This window comes from Chanodichthys erythropterus, chromosome 12 (genome assembly GCF_024489055.1).
Source record: "Chanodichthys erythropterus isolate Z2021 chromosome 12, ASM2448905v1, whole genome shotgun sequence".
In the NCBI taxonomy this organism is placed as follows: Eukaryota; Metazoa; Chordata; class Actinopteri; order Cypriniformes; family Xenocyprididae; genus Chanodichthys; species Chanodichthys erythropterus.
Genome location: NC_090232.1, coordinates 25604935 through 25625634, shown reverse-complemented (window position 1 = coordinate 25625634; position 20700 = coordinate 25604935). Strand labels below are relative to the sequence as shown.

At 35.1% G+C, this 20700-nt stretch overlaps 2 protein-coding genes across 3 annotated transcripts; both read right to left on the bottom strand.

The window, feature by feature from the left end:
• Positions 1-31: 31 nt before the first annotated feature.
• On the bottom strand, positions 32-6604 carry LOC137032050 (ras-related protein Rab-20-like). Its single transcript, XM_067403544.1, has 2 exons — positions 6185-6604; positions 32-3009 (listed from the first exon to the last, which is right to left on the bottom strand). The coding sequence occupies exons 1-2, from the start codon at positions 6372-6374 to the stop codon at positions 2459-2461; spliced, it is 741 nt and encodes a 246-aa protein (XP_067259645.1). The 5' UTR covers positions 6375-6604; the 3' UTR covers positions 32-2458.
• A 156-nt stretch (positions 6605-6760) lies between these two features.
• On the bottom strand, positions 6761-16063 carry cars2 (cysteinyl-tRNA synthetase 2, mitochondrial). 2 transcript variants are annotated; one of them, XM_067402991.1, is made up of 15 exons: positions 15353-16063; positions 15208-15258; positions 14579-14696; positions 14424-14495; positions 14234-14339; positions 14051-14131; positions 13668-13812; positions 11804-11937; positions 11597-11664; positions 11437-11503; positions 11198-11336; positions 10030-10153; positions 9809-9904; positions 7783-8007; positions 6761-7645 (listed from the first exon to the last, which is right to left on the bottom strand). In XM_067402991.1, the coding sequence occupies exons 1-15, from the start codon at positions 15595-15597 to the stop codon at positions 7586-7588; spliced, it is 1731 nt and encodes a 576-aa protein (XP_067259092.1). In that variant the 5' UTR covers positions 15598-16063; the 3' UTR covers positions 6761-7585. The 2 variants fall into 2 exon arrangements, with proteins under 2 accessions (XP_067259092.1, XP_067259093.1); XM_067402992.1 differs by having other exon boundaries at positions 13668-13797.
• Between the last annotated feature and the right edge of the window lie 4637 nt (positions 16064-20700).

Sequence of the window (20700 nt, the reverse complement as noted above, 5' to 3'; positions counted from 1 at the left end):
CTATTAACAACTTCAAAGCACTCTCTGTTGTTAAGTGATAATTGATAACATTCATAAACCTTTAGTAAATGACAATAATTTACTTACTTTATTTAATAAAAATAATATAAATACCAATTTTTTAACAATTTAACAGTGTTCATTCAAATAAAATAATTTTTACAAATATAAAAAAGTATTTTTGGTACTGTAAACAATGTAATAATTGGTTACCTTTGACACACCTTTGTAAAAAGGCAGACTATTTATCGTGTTCAGGAGAACATGAACAACTTGAGGGCCAAAACACTAAGTATCTTAAGTTCAAAGTCCTTGTGCTCTATCTATGAAAAACAAGATTATCTCAAAGATATAAAGAGACTCAATTCAAGTGTGCTTTATTGGCATGACAATTTGTATTGCCAAAGCAATAGCAGCTGGGCTGCTTACAAATAGTGCATATTAACAGTAAAAAAAAAAAAAAAAGAAAAAAAGAATAGTAATAAAATATAAAAGTATTAAGCATGTAGTGCAAAATGAATCACTAATGTATGTAAGTATATAAACTAGAAAAAAAGATGAGGAATTAGATTTACAGAAGCAAAATGTACATCTAAGTAATATACGGAATACAGTTTAATATAATCTACATGTGCTGGAAACAACAGATCAGGGCAGATTGAGTGTTTTCGTTTCTGTGGTGACAGGCAGACACATATTGAGCAGCAAACACAAAGCAGTTCTTGCATTCTCCTAACAGATATGGCAGTTTCTCCTGGTTTGAAAGAGTTTTAAATGTCGGATGGATCTGCTGTATTTTATCATAGAACACTGTCCGTATGTCCGTGTATTTGGAGCATTCTGTTAGGATGTGCAGTTCTGTTTCCATCTGATTCAGATCACAGTGTGAACACAATCTCTGCTCCGGGGACAGCCATGCTTTTCTGTGTCTGCCCGTCTCTATCATCAGCTTGTGTCCGCTGAGTCTGTATCTGGTTAACGTGCTTCTGAGTTTCTTATCTGACACGGTGTACAGATACTCTGCCATACTGTACTATCTCTTTAGGGCCGAATAGCATTGCATTTTACTCTGTTGTGTTTTGGTTTGTCAATGAGTGATGTAATTCTGTTTGATTTGTGCAGTAATCTGATTGATTCTGATGTTGTGATTCAGAGCATGTTTGTGAAACATCAGAACATTGCAAAGATACAGAATATGTTATCTATTTCTGATGCAGAAGTTAGTTCATGCTTTCATGACGTCTCGACTAATTACTGTAGTGCATTATTAGCTGGTTGTCCTGCTTCCTCAATAAACAAGCTACGATTAGTCCAAAATGCAGCTGTTCTTACCAGGTCAAGAAAATATGATCATATAACACCAATTTTATCATCTCTAAGTATTGTTACTGACCTATAAGGCTCTATATGGTTTAGCTCCTGTGTACTTAACTGACCTTCTATTGCATTACAATCCTTCACGATCTTTAAGATCACAAAACTCTGGACTTCTGGTTGTCCCTAGGATATATAAGTCCACTAAAGGAGGGAGAGCATTTTCACATTTGGCTCCTAAACTCTGGAATAGCCTTCCTCACTTAATCACCCAGTTTAAATCTAGATTAAAGACACATCTCTTTAGCCAAGTATTCACATAATGCATCTCATATCGGATCACTTGCACATGACTATCTTTGCTTAATGTATGTTATGAACAGCAGCTACGCTAATTATCCTCCATTTGCTTTTCTGTTTTGCCTCGGGACACCCGTCCCGTGGTGACTAGAGAGTACATCAGCTTCAGTTTAGATCCAGCCTCTTAAAAAGACCTCAGATGGCCACCTTTGAAGAGACGGCACCTGCGAGGACTTCAGATGATGCAACATCAGGATCAACATGCACATTCCCAAATTTCTATATATCCTAATTATTGTTAATATGTAATTCATTATTTCCAGGAGCTCATTGCTTCTATCATCAATTAAACTGCTAACAGTGACGGTAAATTAAATTGCCTAAATTATTACTTTGTTAGCTAACTGCATGATTATACAGCTATGGAAAAAATTCAATTCAATTAAAATTGAACTTGGAGTGGTCTCTTAATTTTTTCCATAGCTGTATGTACATTTCTGAAACCACATACATTGGACAGTCACCTCAGATACCAGATTCTCTAAATTGTAATGTTGACATGTGTTCTCTGTAAAGCTGTTTTGAAACGATATGTATCGTGAAAAGCGCTATACAAATAAATATGAATTGAATTGAAGCGCTGGATCAGCTGAGGGAAAGGGTTGACACTCTCTCTCTCCTTCTCGCTCACTCTCTTCACACACACTTACACACACACAGTGACCAACGAGCCACTGTTACCAGATTTACTGAAGAGTAAACAGTTCTGTAACAGATCAAGTAACAGTCTCCACAAACCAATGGATGTTCATGTATGACTCCAAACACTCTTCAGCAATTATTCTCATGTGCAACAGTCCCCTTTGCTCCTCCTCCCTTCTTCATTACAGTCCTCCAAACACAATGTGGGCGACTCATTTTGGGAGCGTTTTTGAATGATGGATGGCAACACCAGATCAAAGAGTGTCTCGAACATAAAATCTACATTAAACCCAGTCTTAGCACTTGTCTCGAAGCACATCTTCTCTGCTGGTGGACTGATGCCCTCTAGTGCCTTATAGTGAATTATGCGGTTGTAAAGTGCTATGGCATCATCCTGATTCACCTGTTTGTACAAAGGAAAGTCTGGGGGTGTGAGGCAGGATGGAGGGGGAAGTACACTTCCCTCTTCAGCCCTGACTTCCTCTGGGGTCATAACTTGGGCTTGAGGGTCAGTGAGGTCTGCTTTGTTGCCCACTATGGCAAATATGCTATCATTATTGGCAGAGTCGGTGAGAGAGAGGAAGCGATCTTCAAGCTCTACAAAGCTCTGCCAGTTTGTGACATCATACGTAAGAATGATGGCTGCAGCGCCACGACAATACATGGAGCCCAGACCATGGAACTGTTCACGACCTGATGAAATCAGAAGCACAGAAATACACAGATGAATAAATCACATACAGTCCAAGAGTAGCATAATATATATTTCTATATGAATAAATGAATACACACACACACATAAGATAAGTACATTATTTAGTAATCTTGCCTTCCAATGAACTGTCAACTTGAACTGTTGTGACAGGATAGCTGAGTCTGTAAACTGTCAGTCCAATTTGTTACTCTTTAAAATTTGTCTTTGTATTACATGGGGGAAAAAAAAAAAGTGAAAAATGACCAAATGGTCATGTTTTGGTAACCTATTCTTTTCCCTCCTTCCTTCATCAATGAGGTAAATACATCTGGGTCGGTTCATTTAGCAATACTACTAACAATTAAATCAAATAATGTTCTTTTTTCAACCCTGTCAAGATTTTTTCTGATCATTTATGGGGTCAGTCATTGGAATTTTTGACAGAGTGCAGATTCAGCTGTGAAATTTCCGTTCCTCACTCAAAGCTATCGCTTCAGCTATGACTTCAGAAGACCATTCGCTTTCATTGTAATGAAAAAAAGAGCAGTATGAACATTACACCTAATGTCATTGTCTAATTTTTGTGTTTCACGCAATAAAGAAAATTATTGGGGTTTGGAAAACATGAGGTTGAGTAAAATGATGACAGAACTTTCATTTTTGAGGAAACTACCTCTTTACTGTAAGCGCTTCAGCAAAAACACAAGCTTCACATTTCTGCTTTTAAACGCCTTGCCTCTTAGACTTCCATTGTAAAGTGCATTACTGATGTCATTTTGGTTTTTACAGTTTTACAGTGCACACAAAGGGGTTAAATATGTATATTATATTATATATGGTGAAAAAGAGAATACTCTTGTAATACATATTCATATTTTCTCATTGTTTTTAAATGTCAACATTTTGTAAAGAATTTTTTCTTTGTTTGTTTTCCACCATAAGTTAAAATTATATGTGCAATATGTGAAAACAACCTCAAAAATCAATGAGCTACAAGCAACATGTCTAACAATGGAGTGTCTATGAAACAGCAGCCAGTTCTGACAGGATGTAAAGCCATCAGCTGAGCATTACTATCACAGTTGCAGAAACGTGTAACCCTCATTGACTTGTTTATACTAAAGACAAAAAGGTCAAATTTCCTTTTGACTTAATCTTTAAAACATCTGTTTATTTTATTTTTTATTTTTTTTTAACCCATTCTTAAATGTTTTAATGGAACATAACATAGATCTGTTGCTTCCATTCAGTAAATGAGCACATTGATATTGCAGGAAAGGCTATCAATGACTACTAAACTTCTGTGGAAAAAAATTCCACATTCATTTTGGAAACTTGTAAGATTGCGAAATCCTGAAAATAAAATGAGGTAACTGCAGTCATTGATGCAATGTCAGAGCAAGTCTTTCCCTTTTTTTATCACTCACTCACATGCTGCTTTTAGAAAGTAGCAAAAGATTTAAAAATACAACAAAGAACAAAGATTCCCCCGCTACAATTTGGCAGATCAATGAGATCATTTATTTATTTAGATTGATAAAAAGAATCAATATTGCAGGATCGTGGCAGCATATGGATCAGGAACTAACACAAGACTAGTAAGGCTTGTCACTTGATTTCATCGCAATCACATCTGGATCAACTCATGTGGTACAAATCGTATTACATTTAAATACACAAATTAAGCATTACAGAAACATTAAAAAAAAAGATTTTACATTGGGTGGTATATATATATATATACTTTTTTTATGTGTGTATTTTTTATATATATATATATATATATATATATATATATATATATATATATATATATATATATATATATATATATATATATAATTTTAAGTCATTTTATGATGTTTCCTATCATTTTAAGTGATCAGAATACATCTATGACAAAGGGTTCTAAAAATATGGCTTCTTATAAAAAAAAGTGTTTCTCTGGCTCAATTTACCCCAGTTTAGGTCAGGTGGGTGTAAACTGACCATCTAACTGAATCTGAATCAAACCCATGTGAAATTTTAAAGATAATGTACCTATTTTAAAAAAAACTAATTTAATAATTTGATTAATTGACTTATTTAATTTCCTTTAACAAATTCTTTGTAAAAATATTTTACAAATATTTCTTTTTTTAAAGCTAAATTAAACAACATAAAACCAACCAGATGAAGTTGAAATTTCAGTATCTTTAATTGTTTGCATTTCTGAAACAATATGTTGAACATCAAAACTGTAACCTACCCATAAACAGACTAAACAGAGAGTCTGTTGAGTAAAATTAAATAAAAACTAAAACTGAAAGTAATAAACATTTTAGTCAAAAGGTTTTTGACATGGTAGTTTTTCTGCAATGTCAACCATGTTAGGCCATTAGAGACTACAGGTGGAAAGATATATTTGATTAAACATCGTCTGGTTCGTATCAGAGAAGTTTTTGGAGTACTTGTACACTGTTCCTATCAAATAAACTTGAAAATAAAGATAAACTAAACCATTTGCTTAATATTACATTGAAATGACACCTGTTTATACTTCAGATTTAACTTAAATACAGTGCCTTATGGTGGGGTAAGTTAAAACGCTGGCTCAATTTACCCCACAGCATTTGGCTCTCTTTGCCCCATAGCTGCTATTTTAGGAAAAGCTAGCTAGCTTACCAATTCAGAATAACATTTAGCTAAATGACTTGCATGGTTTCATACGTTGCTAAATCACCAATATGCATCATAAATAGTTTTAGACCTGGACAAATTTGCTTTGATGAAACATCTGTTATGTTAAAATTTTACTCTGACAAGCCAAAAACTAAGTAAATAAGCAACTTTCACTCCTCCCATGTGCTTCTCCCTTTCAGTCTGATGATAGAGACGGGGAGTCTATGTGGTTCTAAAATATATGGTCACATGACAATAAAATGGTACTGTTGACAAGATACAGGTCCAGGTTCACCTACTGGCTCATCTTACCCCACTCTCCCCTACATACATTATATATATATATATATATATATATATATATATATATATATATATATATATATATATATATATATTATATATATATGTTTGTGTGTGTTTGTGTGTGTATTTTACTCATTCATGTTAGTCTTTTGTTCATATTTAAATTCAAATTAAATAGGTGATCACTATAAATAATATTCATCTTACCCGCTGTATCCCAGATGGAGATGTTGTATGGACCCCACTGCTTCAAGAAAAATGCTCCACCAATTGTGCTTAAAGTGTCCTTGAAGTTTCTTTCTATGTACCTGTGCAGCAGGGACGTTTTCCCTACATTCATGTCTCCTAAGACGACCATTTTAATAACGGGCTTTCTCATTTTCCCAGGTGGAGGCATTTTAACGGTGAGGACACTCAAAATTATATTAGAATTCCAACTCCGCCTTCCATAACAAAAGCGTGCCGTCCAAGTTTCCTCTTACTGTCTGGTGGTGGTAATCTCTTTTGGCTTGAACTGTAGAAAAATATTAAGGACCAGATTCTCACCAGGTCTTCCGAGCTATTTAAGTGTTTTGAAATGGTGCTGTTCGTGCTTAAATACACGGTCCATGTAGAAGAGCACTTAAAGATCACTGCTAACAATGACGAAACAGGAAACTCAAGACCAATGGCACAATGCAAAAAAGTCCCGACTCCCGATTTAAACTGCAAATGTCGTCACACAGAAGAGAAAAAGACAGATTTTTTATTTATAATTTGAATTAATCTATATTGTCCCCATGTTATTTATGTCTATTTAGGTGTATGACATTAGAGCAACTGCTTTGAGTTTATAGTAAATAATCCCAGTCTTGTTATTCTGAAATATTTTACTCTTATTCTTCCCCATTTAAGGAGGAAACTTATGACAGTAGTCCATTTCGTTTTTCCATAAGCAGTTTTAAATGTTATAGGCTACTGCTTACCATGTTGACAAATGAGCAATAAAAACACTGTTGTTGCTTCCAAACAGTATTGTAACATATTCATACATTATGATAGTTCAGCCTTGCTAAAACAGTGGTATAATTTCAATGAACGTACAGAGGTCTTAAGAAAGCCACTACAGAATGTCTTCTAATATCAAATGACAAATCCTTCCAGAAAAACCATGAGATCTGTTGTGAAAATAGACACTGGACACAAGTCTTCCACCAATCAAACATCAAGTCCCTAATATGAATAACTTTGCCCTAACATTGTTATGGTTAGTGTACCATATTCCATTCTGATTATCAGCCAGTGGAGTTCAATAAGTATCCTTCACTTCAGTTATTTCAGTATAAGAATGGTTGAGAAAGGGTACTTGCTACTTGAGGATAAACTATGAATAGAGTTGTTTTTATTATTAACATTTACAATCTTTATCATCAGATTCAATATGTGGTTATGATAACTGGTTTTGTTTAAACTTTAATTGCACAACAGGAGTAATAATTGTGATTTTTTTTTTTTTGCAAGTGTCTTTAGTTGAACTGTAATTTCTTTGAAGGAAAAGCTTGAACAGTCACCACTGAGATGTTACAAACAGCATGTCAAAGTTCCAACAGATAAAGGTTCAGTAAGTGATTAATTCTTCCTTGTCTCTCCTCTTCTTGTAATTTCCCAAGTGGAGATCGTGCTTCTATCCTGAAACCAAAATAAAAATATTATGCTTTTGTTATAAATTTTTATTATAAATGCTTTGACAGAAGGCGTTGGATGTTCTTATAAGAGTTTTTCTTTAAAGGCTCTGCTGCACTTAGTCTAACAGGAAGAATTCTTACCTTTATGTGGACTCCAAGGGGTATTAGATTATTCCTTATGGCATCACAGGCCTTCAGCAAGGGTACTCTGTCTGGTTGTGGATGACTTTTCTGAATTTCACTGCCAGGCTGGGGGTCTTGTGGAGCTTGGTCTCGCACAGAAAGAGCAAATTTACGAACCTCACTCCGAAAATGCACCAACTCCTCCACCACATTATTCAAAACTCCAGAGGAATCATGGACTTCCTAAGGGACACAGTGTAAAAGTATTGAAAGTGTTGCAATAAAGAAAAGAAAAACGATGTCAATGTCTACAAGGAAGAAAATCATTAATGTACTGTATGTCTTGGCTCAGATGAAAAGATGTTTTTGGTCAAAGGAAATAATGTTGAAAATAATGTGAGTTATCAAATAAATACAAGGCATCTACTAGAGTACAAAATAAACTAAACACTAGGTGTTACATTCTGGGACATAACTTTGTTTCTAAGTATAATAGGTCTATATTATTGTGTGGGAGTGTATATGTGTGTGCAGTGCACGTATATTTGTTTCCTTGTGTTCTCTGTGCTCATCAGTGTTTGACAGGCTTGCTGATTATATTAGTAGCCCCTCACTGCAGAACATGAGATCCAGGGGGCAGAGATGGGTAGATTTAGGGATATGTAAAATGGGAGGAGTTGGCTACAGATCCAGGGGGCAGAGATGGGTAGATTTAGGGATATGTAAAATGGGAGGAGTTGGCTACAGATCCAGGGGGTGGAGATGGGTAGGTTTAGATCCAGGGTACAGAGATGCATAGGTTTAGGGAGCAGGGTGCCAATCTCTTTTATAACACGTTTTCTCCTATTTATGAAAAAGCCAAGTAAAGCCATGTGTTTATTTTGCTTTTTGTTTTGGTTTAGGAAAGAGTTATATATTCAGTTAAAAGATTTCTGTTTGTTATTTTGGCCTGATCACATGCCACAAAAAAAAAAAGAAGAGAATCAATGAGGTTTGTTCTCAGGGGCGCCATAACAGGGGGAAGATTAGGACGATTCTAAGGGCCCCGGTCAGACCGGGGGCCTGTTCTGTGCTATAGGGGGGCCCACTCCCTCATTCCATTGGAACAGCATGAGGGTGAGTAATTGATGACAGAATTTACATTTTTGGGGAAACTATTCGTTTAGGTTACTGACGCAAGATCACTGACAAGTTCTGCAATCTCACAAAAACTCCTGTTATAATCAATGAAGCTGATTACAATGCACAATCAACTTCTTACTTATATTGTATGTGCAATTTTTTGTTTATAATGCAAGCATTTGCAAGATTGCAGAACTCTGGCATTTTCGTCAAATTTCTTCTGCACCAGGGACATATTTAAAGGATTAGTTCACTTTCAAATGAAAATTACCCCAAGTTTTACTCACCCTCAAGCCATCCAAGGTGTATATGACTTTCTTCTTTCAGATGAACACAATCACAGTCCATATTTATCCATGTTTAAAAAGTTATATATCTAGCAGATGTTGCGTCAGCCAAGCTTTTTTCGTAAGCTGAATGACTACGTTAGGATGCATTTTACTTTATAACTTGTTAAATATGGATATTTTTCTTACACAAACGCATTGCTTTGCATTACCCCCCCCCCCCCCCCCCCATCAGACCCTGATATATTTTCTAGGTCCAAACATTAAAAAAAAAAATCCAAAAACAAAAATGATTATAGAAAGCCAAAGTATTCTGCAACCAATAATATTCTCAACCAATATGTAATATATTGCCAACTATTAAATATGGTTAGTGGTCACAGGCACAGTCTGATGATTGCTTTGCATCTTATTACTTGATACTAATATAAATTGATTTTAATGTATATTTATATGAATGTAAATGATTAGTTTTATTTCCTTCCTTCCATCTATTATTCCCAATGGGTTTCACAAATACTTCACTCATGTGCCATTGTTTGGTCAAGCAGGTAGTTCTGACTCTGTACATCAATGAACATTACTAGGAAAGTGTGAAAAAAAAAATATTTTAGCTTTAATGTTTGATCTCTCACCTTTGTGTCCAGTAGATCAACTCCAAAAACACCCATGATTTCCCTGACATAGGACAGCATAGCTCCGAATACAACAGGACTCCTAGGGCCATGAACCTTCAGACACAAAAAGACAGCAAAATTAGTTATTGACTAATAAATATGAATTTAGGTTTAATATAATATTTTATAATAAGGATATAAAGAATGTGAGGCCTCAGTGACCTACCCTATGATGTTACCTTAGTAACAGGCTGAAGCTGACAGTTGCCATGGTGAATGAGGCTCATAATGGCATCCACAGCTTTTGGGGTGTCAAAATCATCAGAAAGTACTTTCCGAACACTGGTCTGTGTAGCACACAACCTTGACCAAACAAAGACAGTGAAAACAAAAATGAGTCGGGAGACAAAGGCTTTTTCATCATCAGTTTGTTAACATTTTACCAGTTTGGTAAAAATTATAGAAATACTTTTCGGTTTCTCTCACAAACCGATCGTTTCGTGTCTTAGGACATTAATGTGTCATCACGAGCCGCAAGGTTTCAGTTGGATTTGTCTAAGCAAGGTTTATTCACTCCTATAGATGAAGTTCCCATCAACCGCCATTATTTGAATGACAGAGGGCAGTGGGTGCAGTTAAAAATCATAATTTATGATCGACTGAAGAAAAAATGTCACCTACATCTTGGATGCACTGGGGGTAAGCAGATAAACATCAAATTTTCATTTTTGGGTGAACTATCCCTTTAACTAGCAGGTGAGATTCTAAATTGTTCTGTTCATACAACAGCTTACAGGAGCAACTCAGTTACTGTCTGAATGACAGTAAAGCCCTTTTTTCTATTCTGGCGATAGCTCTGAATAAAGGCCCTTTCACACCAAGAACGATAACTATATAGTAACTATATTAGCATCCACATCAGGGGTCAATAACATTCTGATTATTTTAAGCACAAGCTGTAGTTGTGTCATCTGATTCTGACTGGCTGTCAATGATTTTATCATTCATCAACTGGAACAAAATCGTTCTGAAAGTGATCACAGCAATGTTGTTTCTCTGTGCCGTTATCATTATAGTGGTGGTTTGGACTCTGCTATTCTTTTACTTTGATAACAATTTTTAGAACTATATCTTTATTGTTATAGTTATTGGTGTGGAAAGGCCTTAACACTTACAACCATAGTGACAGCATCTGAAGTAACTATAAATTTAGGGATGTGTTTATCTGTCAAACCAGTTGAGCGCTTTTTTTTTTAAATGAGTGTAAAGCAAATTAATTTGGATCACATCCAGAACACAAAGATGAAAAGACAGAAAACACACAGGAAAAGTTCCTGAACCTGGCCTTATTCATGTCATTCTACTCTTCAAAATGTATATCAGAGCCTGAGGGTGGTCTGTCTTTACCTCTCCCAGAGAATTCCCTCATCTATAGGCTGGCACTGTAGGTGTCCCTGCATGTAGGCCTGCACATTGTGGCAGAAGGCAGAGATGGTGGACAAGGTAGATCGGGCTTCATTCATGCTGGCATCACTATAGTCAATTGCTGGAAAGACCCACAGAAAATGTACAGCAAAAGTAGAATATCTGTCTCTACTAGATGCAAAATTGTAGGAGTATATCCTTCAGGAGTTTCTTTCACATACCTGATCTGTATTTGGTCAGAAGGCAAAAGAGTCGAAACTCATTAGCAGTGTAAGTTGCCAGAAAATCCTAGATCATGAAGAGAGTTCGTTTTAAAAGATGCTATTATCTATTAAACACATACAGAACACATAATTTACAATTTTATTATTATAATGTTACCTTTATAGTTATATAATTTTTCAAGGATTTTGACATCTTCTCTACACTTCCTTTCAAATGAAGGTGCCCTGGAAAAAGTTTTCATTAAACAGATACTCTGAGCAGTAAAGCTAAAATGTCACATAACCTATGCAACAAAATACAGTATGCTTGTTAAAATATTACTACCCAATGCTACTTCTTAAACCAGAAGACTGAGGGCATTACCGGAGTGCAGGAAGTAGTTTCCCCATTGTTCACACTGATGATATGCCTCAGACTGGGCAATCTCATTCTCATGATGAGGGAAGGCAAGGTCAATCCCTCCAGAGTGGATGTCCAACTGACTTCCAAACACTGAGCTACCGACAAGAAAACAGTGTACCATTTTATATGAAAATATGATTTTGTAATTCTGCTACAAACCCCATCCATTCCTAGTGAATCAACCATTCAGAAGCTTGACACTTTTTTTCTTTTTTTGAAGGGGGAGGGGGCATGCTTGCATAATATTATTCTAAAAATAAGCATAATTTTGTACAGTTAAATGTAAAATACAATGTTTGTATTTTACCTTTCTTAGAATAATAAATTTAATAAATTTATATTGTGTAAAAGTAAATTATTCAAACTACTCCTCAACTGAAAACTTTAATTCTCTTAAAGTCCAAATGAAGTGGAAGTAATGACAGATATTTTCTTATGTATTGTGATGTATATCCAAATGTAACGGATTGTCAAAAAAAAGTATATTTAAATTAAAAATAATTTTTATTTATTTATTTATTTAATATATATTAAAAACTAAAATAATTTTCCAAAATTAGTTTTCTACATCTGACCTTTAACCTTTTTTTTAGGGTGCTGTCATTTATAACCAACTTTGTCAGTTATAAATGAAATTATTTTTGGCGAATTGTCTGAAACTTCACACATATTCAAATGCATTTTCACTATCTGAAAAGTAATGAAAATGTCTTTTGTCTTGTGCTACTATATTTAATTTGGAACTCAAATGTAAAAAAAAAAAAAAAAAAAAAAAAGTCAAAAACAAATTCAGATGTAACTGCCTGGAAAAAAGTGAAACAATGTCTAAATGTTTCAGAAAGAATTAAAAGAAAATCTTGAAAAACATTGTTTCTTTTCCAAATCAAAGTACAAGTGATAAATCAACAAGACTCCTCAACAAGATACCCCTTTCCATACTTTCCACATAGAACTTAATTTAGACCCGTTTAGTTAATTTAGACCCGTTTTAATTCTTGGAGCATCTCTGCTTGTCAGTGTAGTGAGGCCAATAGGCAATGGTATCTGACCTTTGGTTGTAGTATGGATCACATCTTCCAAACTGGCATAGGATAATATACCCAAATGCTTGACTTCCACAAAAATGCATGACTTATATTTATCTCTGTCATCACCCTCACTTCTTCTATCCTCCTTGATCCTCAACTTTTTTAATTTCTTACGATGACCTAATTTTTTGATACACTGCAGTCACTATCATCAGTAGAAAACTTTGGATGTAAAATGATTACTTTTTTTTTTTTTTAATGGAATTTATATATATTTTCTACTCTAAAATGAACTCACTATGGTGCCTTGACAGCATGTGACCCAACATGCGCTAATGTCTCCTTCACTTCCTTTTTGCCAAAAATGTCAAGCCCATTTTAATTTTATTGGCTGAAGGGGATATCTTATGATATTACTAAGATTTATTTTTATTGTATGAACATTATTATTGTATTTTAGATACCATTTTGTTATCTTCATTGGATTAAGATTTATTCATGGTGGAGGAGTGAGTTCTGTGTTCCTACAAACATGGAAATGCACTTCACATGTTCAACTTGGTGATAAATTTAATACAATAGGAAAATAATATCCTATATAATAATTATTCATTCCTTTAAATGTCCTATTTAACAACAGGAAAATTAACACACTAATGGTTTAAATGTTTTTGTCACATTCCAAATGTTTTTGTTGTCATGATTTTGTCTTTTTTCTTAACAGCTTCCACTTACTAAAATCTGATACGATTTTAAAAATCGTTTAGTTTGGGCCAGCCTTAAGGCAGAGCATTTACCTAGCAATTGTAGAACATTCAATGTGCCACCCAGGTCTTCCTTGCCCCCAAGGTGAATCCCAGTGAGGTTCATGTGGTTTGGATGCTTTCCACAGAGCAAAATCCCTTTGATCCCTTTTATCCTGAACCCCTAAAATACAAGAAACTATAAAATACTCTATATGATTTAGATCATGGTGTCTTACAGCATATCAATTATCTTCTCTTATCTACAGATCAACTATTATCAGTAATATTTGTAAATATTACCAGTAGGTTTGTTAGCCTGATAACAAAGAAAAAAATTATAATGACAAATCATGTGTGCTTAAAAATTGAGAATACTACCCACATTTACTTTTATTGATGAAAACAAAACAAAAAAACAGATGTCACAAACATACCTTGCTCCCCAACAATGCCTCCAAGATTCACAAGCTTTCCATAACGGCTACCAATGGACTGAGTGTTGAAGTAGACATTCCCTGGGTCAACAAATCATACTGGATATTCAGTCTAATCTTCTCTTCACATGGAAGGAAAAGACTTGACCTACTGTCAATTAAAAAAAAGAGAGAGAGAGGTACCTTGATTTGTGACATAGGCATGTCCGTTTCTGATAATGCGATCTATGAAAGCTACAATCTGGGGTATGTTGTCTGTCACCCTCATGTATACTGCTGGAGAAAGAACCTGGACAAATGAACAAATACCAGTCAAATATTTATTAATGTTTTAGTCATTTTAGTCAAATCATCACAAAAAAAAGTGATTTACTCGCAGTGCTTGCATGTCCTTCTTAAACTCTTCCTCGTGCATTCTTGCAAGGACGGTGGGTGAGATGTTCTCCTGCAAAAGAAATGAAACCAAAATAACTTTCTACATGTCTTAAAATGGCCAAATATACACATCCTTCCACATAAGACACTTACCTCAAGGCTTCTTTGTATGATTTTATCATCAATGTCAGTGATGACCATTACATGGATGATGTTGATTCCAAAAAGTTTGGATAAGATCCTTTGCAGAATGTCAAATCTGACATATGAGCTGCATGCAAGTAAGAAAAAGAAGAAAACAGGCTGAAAAGGCAGGCAGAGAAATGTATTTATTGCTGACCAAGCAACAACCCAGGGTTATTATAGTAAACTAAAACTAAAACCATAAATAAAAACATTTTTGATACTTGAAATAAAATAAACGTTAACTGAAATAAAATATAAAAGAACTTAAAATTATTTTTTTCAAGTAGCTGTCAAGGCAACATCTCTCATTTTCATTTGTTCTACTTAATATATCAAAATAATTATATAATAATATAAAAATTAAAAAAAAAAACTATAGACATGTTAAAAAGAAAGACTAATAAAAATTATAAAAACAACTAAATTGCTAAAACTAAAATGTACTCAAATTTATAAGTAAACGGAAAATGTTAGTAAAAACTAAAACAGTATATCAATGATATTAAAATAACACTGCAACAACTTAAATTATGTTTCTTTCAACGTAACTGCAACTACTCTGGTAACGTTACTAGTCATCAAGCAGAGAAACTTACCACGCATGGCCGAGATGGGCATGGTCATAAACAGTGGGTCCACAGCTATACCTGGAAGTGACAAAAGAAAAATGTTGTAGAAAAAATAACTTCTGTAACATGTAAGAAAATCTCAGTTAACGTAATGGTCCACTGTATGCCTTACCAGGAGGCAATTTTTTCTTGTGCCAAAACCAGAGGTTCTTTCTGCTTGGTCAGACTGTTGTAAATCATTACACCGGTGTCATAGCCCACTGGTTTGATCCACTTTCTCTCCGCCCCGCTGCAAATATTACAACTGGACAGCAATGACGTTTTTATAACTTGGTTATGAATCCCATGCCTGATTCTAAAGCCAGAATTAAACCGTTTCACATTTGAAATGAAAGCTAAAGGCAGCCTCATTTTCATTCTACTACATAAATATTACACAAAACATTTGAACAGAGTCCAGGTGGTGGTTAAAAGATTGCGACAATGCGATTACGTATAATTTATCTCTAGACATTTAAGCGCGCTTTCCCAATTAGACTGATGACATATTCTTTCCCAATTCCTCGATATGTCAACACGATCAGTTTATTTTCAGTGTCATCACAGTGAAAGTCCAGCTCCGTCGGTGTACTACTGGTGAGGCTCCATCAATCATCTCATAGACATCAGCAAACTGTCACGCCGACACACGGATCTCTCTTTCGACTGTTTTCAGTGGGTTCAAGATGGCCGCGCACTGAAAATCATACCGGGGCAAAGGACAGTGAAGACAATAACATGAAAAACTATGTTATTACGGCAAAGCTCTCGAATATGCTCCACCAATCCAACTAACAGATTGTAACACAAATTTAGTAACTTTCTCCTCGTGAATGTATTTGGAATGTATTTGTGATGGGACTGTATTTTTAAGTGGGAGGAGTCAGTGTGTGACGCAAAAAGCACCTCCCCAAACAAGTGGCACTTACTGCAGAGCCAATGATTATGGGTTTGACCTTCCAGTATGGAATCCTAAGTCTGCCAAAATGAAAAATAAATAAATGTATAAATAAATATACAAAGAAAAAAAAATGTATATATATATATATATATATATATATATATATATATATATAGCCTATACATATATGTTATTTATTATATATTATTTATACATTTATTTCCTAATTTATGTATATATTATTTTCCACATTTATTACTTTTTTCTTTTATTTATTTATACATTTATTCATTTCGATTTTTCAATTATTTCAATTATTTATTTATGTATTTATTTCCATATTTGTTCATTTCCACATTTATTCATTTCTACATTTTTTATTTACATTTCTTTATTTTTACATTTATGTATTTTCTTACATTTCTTTGTTCGTAGGGTAATGAGGAGGGCGTGGTTTACCTCAAGCTCAGAGTAGGCGAGAGTGAAGCGTTGAGGCCACAGTGACTCCTTGTGGTGTGCCTGAAATAGTGTAGCCTACTGATGTTGATACTGGGATGAATGATTTGGATGGGTAGTATGGCCAAAATCTTATATCACAGGTTAAGTAATGGGTTAAGTAATATCACCCTAACTGTACTGTGTGACATGGATAGGCTACTCTTTATTTCGAACATGGCCGTAGAACATTGTCTGGTCTGGATTTGTAAAATGTCCTACGTTGGCAAACATGAACAGCAACATCTTCGGCAGATCTGATAACAGGGACTCTGATATGGAAGCGCTTGTTATTTTCCATTAATAATCATTTGAATGAATGGGCTTGCATTTGATTGAGATTCGGACACCGGTCAGAACACGGAAAGGATCGAACCAGCGCACGTATAGGCTACAGTGAAGTCGACGCAAGCATATTGATCAATACATTAAACGAAACCACAAATACAATTTCCTACTTTTATATGCACAACATGTGACAAATGGTTAAAATACTGTGCATATTTCGAAGATCCACAATAGAGCGATGCATCAGTTACAGTAGAACATTTTGTCGCATGGCGTCTTCCCTCGTGGGGACACTCTAAAACGCTTAATGTGAAAAACACTTAACGTGGCTTATGTACAAAAAAGCGTTTAATAGCATGTTAAGCCTTTTCCACCCATAGAAAACCATTATAAGAAGACGCTTAACATGGCTTAATGTACTAAGACAGTGATTTTAAAAAAACAAACTCACTAAATGTCATACTAATAAAGTATACTATACAAAAAATCAGATGAGCCCTGAATATGATCTCAACGTTTTTTGCTTGTGTCGACTTCACTGTAGCCTATATGTGCACTGGTTAGATCCTTTCCGGTGTCCGAAACAAGCCCATTCATTCAAATGATTAATAATGGGAAATAACAAGCGCTTCCATATCAGAGTCCCTGTTGTCAGATCTGCTGAAGATGTTGCTGTTCATGTTTGCCAGTGCAGGACATTTTACAAATGCAAACCAGACGATGTTCTGCGGCCATGTCCAAAATAAAGAGTAGCCTATCCATGTCACACAGTACAGTTAGGGTGATATCAAGATTTTGCCCATACTACCATGCAAATTATTCATCCCAGTATCAACGTCAGACTACACTTCGGCCACGTACACACTGCAGCTAAATCGCGTTCTGTACACACAGGAGGTGACATACGGGAGTGACAACCACATTCTACAACCATATTAACTCCCGAAAAATACAGGTAGTGACAACTGCATTTACAGAAATTCTATGCAGTGTGTACGGAACCGAACTGAACAACTAGTTGTTAATGATATTTACGTGCACCTGTGTAACGTGTGTCTCTCTTTTATGAGCGGCGAATCTCAGGGAAAGCTCAAGCCTATCCAAATGCTTTATGCTGAACATTGCGATTCATGTCTGCTCAATTTAATAACTCCATAAACCCGTTTGCTTTATGAGATGTGCTTAAACAACAAGCCCAAAAAGCTTATAATGAGTGACCATGGCAATACAGAATGAATGCCGCACGCTGTGTGAAACTGGCTATACAAGCATAAACAAAACACAACACCTCGGTCGACTGTGTTAGTGTGTTTAGTTAAGTGCTGAAAATAACAAGTGTTTTGTCACTTTAATATTACTTTGGTCACGAAAACGGATACCAAACACGAAGACGCTAGAACGTCGCTATGGTTTCCAAGCTGTCAATCATCGCATTTTCGAGAGTGAGTCGTGTTCCGTACACACATGTAACGATAATTTAGGGGATTCACTCCCGCATTTAAATGCGGTTGTCACTCCTAAAACTTACAGTGTGTACTTGGCCTTCTTGTATTTTGGGCACACCACAAGGTGTCACTGTGGTCTCAACGTTTCGCTCTCACCTACTCTGAGCTCGATTGCTATGTCTGAGGTAAACCACGCCCTCCTCATTACCCTACGGACAAAAAAAATTAAGAAGAAATAGAAATAAAGAAATGTAGAAATAAAGAAATGTAGAAATGAATAAATGTGGAAATGAACAAATATGGAAATAAATACATAAATAAATAAATGTGGAAATAAATAAAAATCGAAATGAATAAATGTATAAATAAATAAAAGAAAAATAAACAAATGTGGAAAAAATAATATACACATAAATAAGGAAATAAATGTATAAATAATTATTTATTTTTGCTTTTCTATGTTTATTTATTTATTTATACTTTTTTAACATTTCTTTGTATTTTTATTTATGTATTTATTTATTTTTAATTTTGGCAGTCTTTGGATTCCATATTCCAGCTCCGCATTACACCCAGATTACATTCAGAGAGAGGGAGCTGGGCGTCCAGAGAGGAGGAGCTGTCAGGATCCACCCGTTGGCTGTCATTGGCAAGATACACATCAATCGAAAATGGCTAGTCGTTCACAACATACCGCATAATGTAACACAAGGCATATTTGGGTAAAGAAAGGTTTCAGTTATCTTATGTGCGCGACCCTTGCTGAGTTCAGTTGTACAACCAGAAGATGTTTTAATGTTCTTTTCAGTCGTTTTTAGTTGATCCTGAAATCCACACTAAAGTGGAAGGAGTCAAGTCAAATTAAAATCCCAAATGGGGTGACCTCACAACTGTGAAAAGCATAGGAATTCAATAATAAGCGGCAGCCCAAACAGCACATATTCATTACACTGGGAGTCTTTTGCCGTACTGACGCATGCGCATGTGATTTATTCATCCCAAGTGTTTGAAACTACACGGAGAATCTCCACGTTGGAGTCAAGTATGAATGTTATGCACGGTGATCCGATGTTTGTTTTAACTAACAGGGGTGGTCTAAACAGTTTGCCAAGGGGGGTATATTTTGACCGCTCAGATGAGTTTTGTTTTGGGCCATTTAAGGATTTCCCCCCACAAACTGCGCAATGATATTACGCAGCGTCTCTCACAAACGTCTCTATGGGAAGCCAAACACACCAAAAGTGGTACGAGGCAGCGGGGTGTTACAAAGCTCGCGCCGCGCTGACATGTCATCTGCGCGGATCAATGGACCGAGCCGCGCGACCGACTCGTCAGCGCAGCGCGGACGTGTTTTCTAGCGCCACCCAATGGGCAGCGCGGCGCGAGCTAGTCTCATCCAATAGTATCCAGCTGCAGACCCGCAGCACCAGTTTCAGAACCGCAGTTTCATGATGTCTACAGTATTTAACAACAATACTTTTAAATAAAGTCATTTTTCTGTTCATATAGGCCTAATATGCATAAGATATCATGATGTACAAAGAGCAAAATTTTAAAACAGCCTATATGCTTAATGTCAATGAATGGATACAAACACAGTCGTGTATAGGCTACTGCGAGAATAGGCTACAACTACGCCGTTTTTATTTTTAGATTATTTTCTCCACGTTTTAAATAGGCTGATACAATGACACAGAGTTTGAGAAGATTTTTTTTTATTATTAATTCAAACATATTAATACATGTGTAACATTTGACTGTATTTGATCGTATTTTTCCTTCGTGTTCAAATTGTTACACATAATAGCTACTTACATTATGTAACGTAGGCTATTTAATGTCAAATAAAAATAACCATTTAAAAAAAAAAGCCTTGAACAAGTAAAACGTGATGAAAACAAATAGGATATAAAACATTTCTAAAATAATAGGATTAAAACATATTTAAACTGCTCATAATAAAATAAAAACAAGCAAAAAACAAATAATCATCTTAAAACACAAATACATAAAATATATAAATATAAATTCGTTCACCACATCATGACAGAAATATCATACACTCACCATATACACCTTCTGATGTCTCATTGGCTTAAATGCATGTTTCACTTGGAATGATTTGGAATTATTAAATACATGTAGGCTTATATTTTGACATTAAATGCCTCTGTGTCTTTATACTATTTGTCAGAAGTTCACAACATGAACATAAGGAAATAATATCACATACAGTCAAGGGAGACATTTTACTATATGGTTACACATTTATTAATATATTTTCAAAATTATATGGTTAAAAGTATTTGTTCACAGTTTATACAAATTAGTTCATGCCTTAACAAAACATAG

What these genes read in the sequence shown, in the direction of transcription:
- cars2 (XM_067402991.1), bottom strand. Translation starts at nt 15,597, where the DNA reads ATGAAAATGAGGCTGCCTTTAGCTTTCATTTCAAATGTGAAACGGTTT. An exon ending in TCATACAAAGAAGCCTTGAG is followed by an intron (nt 14,496 to 14,578) that starts GTAAGTGTCTTA and finishes TTTCTTTTGCAG; the next exon opens with GAGAACATCTCACCCACCGT. An exon ending in TTGATCTACTGGACACAAAG is followed by an intron (nt 8,008 to 9,808) that starts GTGAGAGATCAA and finishes TGTGTCCCTTAG; the next exon opens with GAAGTCCATGATTCCTCTGG.
- LOC137032050 (XM_067403544.1), bottom strand. Translation starts at nt 6,374, where the DNA reads ATGCCTCCACCTGGGAAAATGAGAAAGCCCGTTATTAAAATGGTCGTC. An exon ending in CTCCATCTGGGATACAGCGG is followed by an intron (nt 3,010 to 6,184) that starts GTAAGATGAATA and finishes TGATTTCATCAG; the next exon opens with GTCGTGAACAGTTCCATGGT.